At 40.5% G+C, this 8,291-nt stretch overlaps 2 protein-coding genes across 2 annotated transcripts in view; both read right to left on the bottom strand.

Annotated features, from left to right (window-relative positions):
* The window catches only part of chst15 (carbohydrate sulfotransferase 15), an 11,609-nt gene extending 6,241 nt beyond the window's left edge, over window positions 1–5,368 (bottom strand). Inside the window, exons 1-2 of the mRNA XM_016468349.1 lie at window positions 3,601–5,368; window positions 3,148–3,291 (exon numbers count right to left, since the gene is read on the bottom strand). The gene's annotated coding sequence lies outside the window, so the exon portion shown is untranslated. The remainder of the gene's footprint in view (window positions 1–3,147; window positions 3,292–3,600) is intronic.
* A 427-nt stretch (window positions 5,369–5,795) lies between these two features.
* oat (ornithine aminotransferase) overlaps window positions 5,796–8,291 on the bottom strand; it is a 9,177-nt gene continuing 6,681 nt past the window's right edge. The window contains exons 9-10 of the mRNA XM_016468377.1: window positions 8,033–8,177; window positions 5,796–6,564 (exon numbers count right to left, since the gene is read on the bottom strand). Coding sequence (XP_016323863.1) covers window positions 6,404–6,564; window positions 8,033–8,177 — 306 coding nt within the window. The 3' untranslated portion in view covers window positions 5,796–6,403. The remainder of the gene's footprint in view (window positions 6,565–8,032; window positions 8,178–8,291) is intronic.

The raw sequence follows: 8,291 nt of genomic DNA, 5'->3' as shown, positions 1-8,291 counted from the left end.
ACACACACACACTCACCACTGACACACACACACTCACCACTGACACACACACACACACACACACACACACACACACACAGGAATATTCTCTCCCACTATTTAAACACAGCAATCAGCTGTTATTATTATGACTAACTCATAATCAGGTGATTCAGCTTGCATTAACGGAATAACACTACACATGTTCAGGACACGAAATACATCACATTATGGGCTGCAAAAGCATTTCATCTTGACTCTGTAGAAGAGATCAACATTATAAATCTGTATCTCGCGGCTCTGACTGTCTGTTTACATGGAAATCCAACAGGAAATGACCAGACACTTTATCAGGAACAGGCAGTGATGCGGATCCCAGAGACACGGTGACTATCAGATCAGAGTGAAGACTAACTGAATTCTGTTCTCCACACTACACACTACACAGTGCAGTGAGTCTGAGCGTGTGACGGGGAACAGACCCCATGAATTATTCAGAGGAGCTCATTAATTATTGATGAGCATTAAACGCCTCTCATCACTGCTGATGGTTTATTCAGCAGCCACAGTGAAGATGATGATGATGATGAAGCTCTATTAACCACTCAGATGAAACAGACTCCATTCAAACTCCATTAACAAACACAGACAGAAAACATCGCCCAAGCATCTGTGATGAAGCGTTTGATTCACACTGAACTCAGCACCATTCAGCTGAAGATTCACAGGATTCAGATTCACTCGCATTCACAGCTCGCAGTCGCACGGATTCAACTACAACACGATTACAGGAGCACAGATATCAGCCGGAGTTACTGAAGCACAGAAGAGACCAAATGCAGAGCTCGAGGATCCAGAGCATCCAAAACATGAGATCAGACGGGGCCGGGTGTTTGTCGTGTGAAATGTGGATAATCCAGGTGTCTAAAAATAAATGCATTTACACAGGAATTCATGTGAGGCTATAAAGCAACATGCAAGACCGATGAAAATGATCAGAGCCTCTGAAGTGTAAAGACGGTAAATCATGGTAAGAAGGAGTTTCATCACAGCAGGTACAGAATCAATCAGATAAGTGCAGTAAAAGAGAAGAAGTCACGCCGTGCGTCTGTGAATCAGTATTTAAGCCTGCGCTCGGCTCAAACGACCGATAAACATTTCCACACCGCCGCTGCTGGACTCAACAGACAGAGAAGCGACCGTCTCTGCATGTGTTATTAATGCAGCGTATGAACCGCAGACACAAACCATCAGACTGGCGTCCTCTAGAAAACACTCCACTGATCTGACATTTCCAGAACAGCGTTAGTCTCTAAATAAAAGTTGCTCTCTGAAGAACTGAAGCATTAAATGACAAACACACGTCACGTCTGATTCCTACGGCTGCTCTGCATCTGATCTAACCTTTGACCAGATTTATTAATGCACTACGACAATTTATCAAATTTAGCATAAGAATAACATTTTTGAAAAATGATATGTTATGTCCTCTGCAGAGGACACTTTAAAAAGTCGTTTTTTATTTTTCTTTTTTATTAATTAAAAGAAATGAACAGACATGAAAAGGCAAAAACAGTGGGATTTAAAAAAAATCACCAATCAATTAAAAAAAAAATTGATACCAAACTTTATATAAAGATGATTCTCAATTATGTTATGAAAGATCTAACAGGATGATTTGATACCATTTTGCTTTGTGTAATGTGTAAACGGGTTTTCCCATTATATACACTGTATCTCATTTGCATATGAATGTGTTTTTGGGCCAACGTAATGAAAAAAGAAGTGTAATAATGGCAAGATTTTCACAATAATAATATCTAATATTTCATAGGAATATTGAAACATAATTTCTTTCCCTATTCTCCCAGAATGCCTAATAAACACGTTATTAATCCACACTACGGAAGACACGAATGAAATCAATGTCCTGCTTCATCACAGAAAGTCATATTTTTATTTGAAACCCCATAACATTTTCCTGAGATGTTGATTTAAGACAAACAGTTTGAAAATGAGTCAGATTTAAATGATCATTACAAAATATGATCATATAAGGATGTTAAATCTGATCACTAAATTAAGGCAGCGGCTGTTTACACTATGTTAAAACAGCAAGATTTTCTGCTATTTATACTACTTATTGCAAATAGTGGCAATTATCTGCACCTCAGTATTATAGTACATTATAAAACAGTATGCAATAATAATGTATTGAGTGTAAATTATAATCTTAATTCAAATTATTAAATGGATGCCACCTTATTGGGACAATAAAGCCCTACCCGATACTTTATATTCAGCTTTTTGATTATTTCCTTAATTTTTATTGAAAACAAATGCCTTTCCGATGCGATATGAGATTTGAAAAGGGAGGAAAAAAAAAGTTCGGCAAAACAAAGGAGGGTTCGAACTCGGGTCGATCGCGTCGGAAAGCACGCGCCTCACCATCAACGCCACTGAAACTTGACGAGCGGCTTTGTTTTTTCACAGTCGACTAACCCAATCAGACGTTGGTGGGCGAAGTTAGTGTAAATAGCCTCTGTCAACAAGGCGGCCTATTTGCACTTAGTGTAAATAAACACTCCGCTAAATTAATGTCAGTCATTTTTAAAGAGCAAGCAGAGGGAGTGTTTGTGATCAAACCTGCTAACTGCTGTAAACACACAGAGAGGACGAAGATGAAGATAAACAGTCTTCACATTAATCCACAACATCGACGAGATCCGACAAACTCGCACTGAACAGAAGGAACTAGAATAATGACTAGACACACCTGAACTGAAGACGGAGTCGAGAGAGAGAAACGAACAGAACTGTGACACACACACTGGGTCTCTCCTGAATCTGCTCTGTACAGGACTCCGAACAGACAGAAAGCACTCAAATATAAAGTCCTGGAGTTACTGAACACTGCATCACTTCTCAGGGAAGAAGCGGCACATATGTTTGGGTTGACCATATATTCATTCAATATTTTGTGCTGATTTAAATAATCTTCTGAACCTTCAAGAAGTCAACTTTAAGATCGGATCGAACTCAGCGTCACAAATAACGGATTCATTTCTGCTGATAAACCGCTGATTTACTGTGTTTCACATAAACTTCAGGCGCAGAATCAACATCAGCTCACACACCCATCCATCCATCAGTCGATCCATCACTCACCGTCATAATCCGATGCTGAAGAAACTTTCCTCCTCCGGAGACGATCAGCTGTGTGTGTGTGTGTGTGTGTGTGTGTGTGTGTGTGTGTGTCCGCTGCCGCGCGCTCATTGGTCGACTCGCAGAGGGGGCGGAGCCACAGCTCACCTGTCAATCACGACAAACTTCATATTTACATTTACACATCAATAACACAAGCAGAAATCCAGGACTGATAACATTCAACAATAACCACAGCAGATGAACCATAATAAACAATTCTATCATTTTATGTCAATAAATGTGACCTTCACACATTATTATTTACTAATCTTACCATTAACTTACAATATGCAAAATTATGAACATGACATGGACTGAATAGAAAAACTGATCATGTTGTACAACACAGAAGTGATTTATCAAACAAACACATTTTAGACATTATAATTATAACATGACTAAAATACCACTGACCTCAACAAGTGTCTCCTTCCTTATGAATGCTGATCAGTCTATTATATCTCTATCCTAACGATTACATCACGTTTGCATCATTTAATGTTGTGTTCTTTGTCGTACTGAAGTAAAATCAGACATCATGTTGCTGTGCTTTATGTTCTGATGAAGATGTTGAGCTCTCTAGTTCACTTGATAGTGAACACTAGTGAGCGCTTGAGCAGCTCAAGGCCGCATGAGACTGATGTCACGTGATCCAAGCAGCTGCACAGTTTCCATGGCGACAGCATCTGTCTGTCACCATCACGCAGCATCAAAGCAGTTGGTCATCAGTGTGAATCTGAAGTGAATCAGCCGCGTCACACAGGAAGTGGAATTAGCTCACAATGACATTTAAGCACTCATTTCTATAATGCATGTGAGCTTCATTGTTTCTTTGTGTTTAGTGTCTGACCTTGATGTGATGATGTTAATGAGCCTCAATCACTGAACCATATTTGCACCAATTAGCCACGATTTACATCCGAACTTAATGAAGGTGGAATCAAACCCGTTGGACTCGTTCACCAGCTGTGAACATGATGAAATGCAGATTCACCCTGAACTTTAATTCAAATGATTTCAGAACACAGAGAATAAACTCTGGATTCTGTACGATAAAAGAGACGGCTACAAATGTCATGTGACTGACACCAGCTGACCTTTGACCTTCAGATGACCCGCTGCACAAGCTTTCACTCGTGAACAGATGAAGCTGATCACTTTTCACACTACTTTACAGTTTACGGATGTGCTGTATGTTGTGAGTTTCATTAGTCGTATTCTGTGTGTTCGATGTAATGAAACAGAACCTCACGCTCCAAAACGTTCCAGTGCATCCATCAGAAACATTTAGCTCAAATTACTTCCTCTAGCCAGTCACATGGTTTCCTGTTCAGAGACAAACATCCTGTGGCTACAGCGAGTTCACATGGAACCAGCTTCATCAGAGCACATCTGATGAAAACCAGCTACTAAACGAGTGTTTCATATAGTGTCACATAAACCAGCCTGTTTTCCTTCATAAATCATAACCATCATGATGTGGATCCTGTTTGTACTGGTGTCCCACAGGGCTCAGTCCTTGGTCCCCTGCTTTTTAGCATTTATATTTATCCTCTTGGTCAGCAATTAAGATCCCTTAACCTCAGCTACCACTTCTATGCTGATGATACTCAGATTTATTTACATTCTCAACCTGGTCAATTTCTGGATGTCCCTCATCTTTCCAACGGTATTTCTGAGATTAAGTTGTGGATGTCTAAAAATGTTCTGTCTGAATAGCTCTAAAACTGAAGTTATGCTTCTTAGCTCTCCCCACCAACTGCGAAATGCTGCTTCTGTAGATCTATCAGTTGATGGTGTTGCCCTAGAGCTACACAGTAAACTAAAAAAGCTTGGTGTTATCTTTGACGCCACCCTGTCATTCCAGCCTTTTGTACAGAACACGGTAAAGACCTCCTTTTTCATCTTAGAAATATTGCACATATTCGGCCTATGTTGCCCTTTTCTGTTGCTGAAAAATGTATTAATTCTCTGTGTTTACAGCGCCATCAGCTGGAGATCTCAGTGATCTTCTGGTCTCCAGATGTGGATCCGGTTCCTCCTGCAGTGTGGCATTCTGCCAGTTATTCAGAAGAAATCTGGATCAAATCTCGAAAAGGATTCTGAAATCGGATCAGCTCGTGTAATCCAGTCTGGATCTGCATCAAACCTTTGTGGAAGGTTTGGGATTCCTTTGATCCAGAAAAACTGGATTATCCTGATCCCAGAAGAACACAACATTTGTATCATGCGGTATATATATATAGACATTTATATTTTGCATCTGATTCGTTTAACTGTTACACCGAACAGTTACAGTGTTACTTTTCACTGTTACAGTGAAGATGTTTGTTTTGTTTCTGTCTCTTCAGATAAACACATCCAAATGACCCAGTTCTGTTCTAGCTGTTGTTATTTCTGTAACTAGTAGCCTGTATTTGATATGTAGTGTCATTCGGAGCAGCTGTAATCCGGATTTATTAAGATGCCGGAGTGTGAAACTGGTGAAAATGTGCTGCATAATAGGAATGAACCACCAACTAAACGTTCGTCTACAAAACACCAATTCAACTTTTCTAAAACACATCAAACTCATTAAATCAGATGTTAAACAAACACAAAGTCTCTCAGCTGACTGAAGATTTATTTAAGAACAGAAATAAAACCTCATCTGATGTGCGAGCAGACGCTCCATTCGTTAAACGCTAATTAAACATTCTACAACACACTCCGTTCCTAAACAGTCTCTCCTTTTGAAATGCAGTTTTCCCAAAGTTCCATTTCTCATTAATAGTAAGTATTAATAAGCGCAGCAGAATGTGGCTTTGAATAATCAGATTGATCAATGACTGCGGTTAAAGTGCACTATTCTCTCATCACAGGGAGAAAAACTCAGTTCTAGTCAAACTTTTAAACATGTTTCAAACACTGTGACAGTGACCTTCGTTCATCTTCCTCTGAAGGAAAGAAACTGTAAACGTCACAGCGTCCATGACACTTCATCAGAACTAAAACAGACCTTCATCCAGAGAGAAACTACTATTCAAGACTCTCAAGCTCAGTTGAGAATGAAAAAAACTAAACAAGCATAATTCTGAAAGCGCTAAAAATCCCCATGAGTGTCGAGCAGGCTCGGTGTTGACCTGAATGACTGTAACAGCTCATGAAAAACATAAACCAGGCTAAAATCTGAAGAATTACAGGTGAAAATCACTCAGATGATGATGATTCCAGTGGTTTAGAAGGACAGAATGGTCCTGCTGATGATGTCCACACATTCTCTGACCTCATCCTCCTTTATAATGAGGGGCGGGGCTAGCCTGATGATGTCACCATGAGTGGGTTTGGCCAACAGACCGTTGTCACGGAGACGGAGACACACCTTCCAGGCGTCATAGTCTGAGAGAGATCAGAGGATTAGAAACGGATTATCTCTCTCTCTCACACACACACACACACACACACATCAGATCATTCACCTGCACAAAAACACGGATCTCCACTACTAACATACAATGATCTGTTCAAACTGCCATTGTTGACTGAATCTCTTGAGGATCCGTGTGAACGCTGCTATCAGGATGTAAATTTGTTTGTTTCTTCATCAGGTTTGTAGAAATGTAGCATTGCATCAGTGTCTCAGCAATGGATGCTCTGCAGTGAATGGGTGCCGTCAGAATGAGAGTCCAAACAGCTGATAAAAACATCACAATAATCCACAGCACTCCAGTCCATCAGTTAACATCTGGAGAAGACAAAAGCTGAAACAAACCCAGCATTAAGACGTTTTTAACTCAATAAAAAAAAAACATACCGGTAATCCATAATAACGCTTCCTCCAGTGAAAAAGTGTTCTGGTGTGAATCAGGAGAGAAATCTGCACAGATCAAGCAGCGTTTAAACAGCTCTAAACAAATATGTGGCTGGATTGTGATGTGAGAGACAACAGCAGATGCACTTTTTCACTGGAGGAAGAGTTATTATGGATTATAATGTATTTTAGTTATAAACGTCTTAATGCTGGATTTGTTTCAGCTTTTGTCTTCTCCAGATGTTAACTGATGGACTGGAGTGCTGTGGATTACTTGTGGATTACTGTGATGTTTTTATCAGCTGTTTGGACTCTCATTCTGACGGCACCCATTCACTGCAGAGCATCCATTGCTGAGACACTGATGCAATGCTACATTTCTCCAAATCTGATGAAGAAACACACTCATCCTGATCTGGGATGAACTGAGAGTGAGGATATTTTCATGAACTCTTGTTTAAGATGAACTATTGCTTTAATGCACAGCAGTATGACAGCATAATGGCCAGAATAAATCAGTCAAAAGAATGGAAAACCTGCCGATAGGCACAATAAAATACTTCTGAAAATATTTCTGTCATTCTTGTGTAACTGTGTATTTTAAAATATTTTTTACTTTAAAGCATATACTTGTCATTAACTGTCAAAAGAAACACTGTCAGGTTACAGCAGCTGAAACACCTGCTTTGCTATAAAAATACACACATTTTCACAAAAGCTTGATGTTGTAAGTAAGAGTGAAAAATGAAAATGCTCGCTGAAGCCTGATCTTCTGACTATGTTTTTAACCCAAACACAGAGCTGAACTCGCCCACGTTCCTCAGATCATCCGTGCTCCACCTTCAGCTCAATGATCACGCCGTTTAACTGGACGAGCGACTCTAGATGTTCACCTTCTACCCAGAATTCATTCTGCATGTATCAGCCTTAATTACACTTAACACTTTCACATCAAGGGTGAAGCCGTGAAGATGAACCAGAGGTTTCACTGATGTGGATCTGAAGCTGTAGACTGGTTTGAACGGACGGTGGTTTTGTGGCGGTTCTGGTTCTGACCTTTGGTCTCTTTGATGATGATGGCGTTCAGGAGGCCTTTCCCGCGGACGCCGCTCACGATCTCCAGCGGAAGCTTGCTGAGCTCAGCGCGGAGAACCTGACCCATCAGATCCGCATTCTGAGCCAGACGCTCCTCCTCCAGAACCTGAGGAGATCCAGAGTGTGAGCAGTGTTCACACACACACACACACACACACACGCACACGCACTCGCACACGCACTTGCACTCGCGCACACACACACACACACACACACGCAC

The sequence above is a fragment of the Sinocyclocheilus anshuiensis genome, unplaced genomic scaffold (genome assembly GCF_001515605.1).
Source record: "Sinocyclocheilus anshuiensis isolate Anshui unplaced genomic scaffold, SAMN03320099.WGS_v1.1 scaffold652, whole genome shotgun sequence".
Taxonomy (NCBI): Eukaryota; Metazoa; Chordata; class Actinopteri; order Cypriniformes; family Cyprinidae; genus Sinocyclocheilus; species Sinocyclocheilus anshuiensis.
This window is presented reverse-complemented; position numbering and strand designations above follow the sequence as displayed.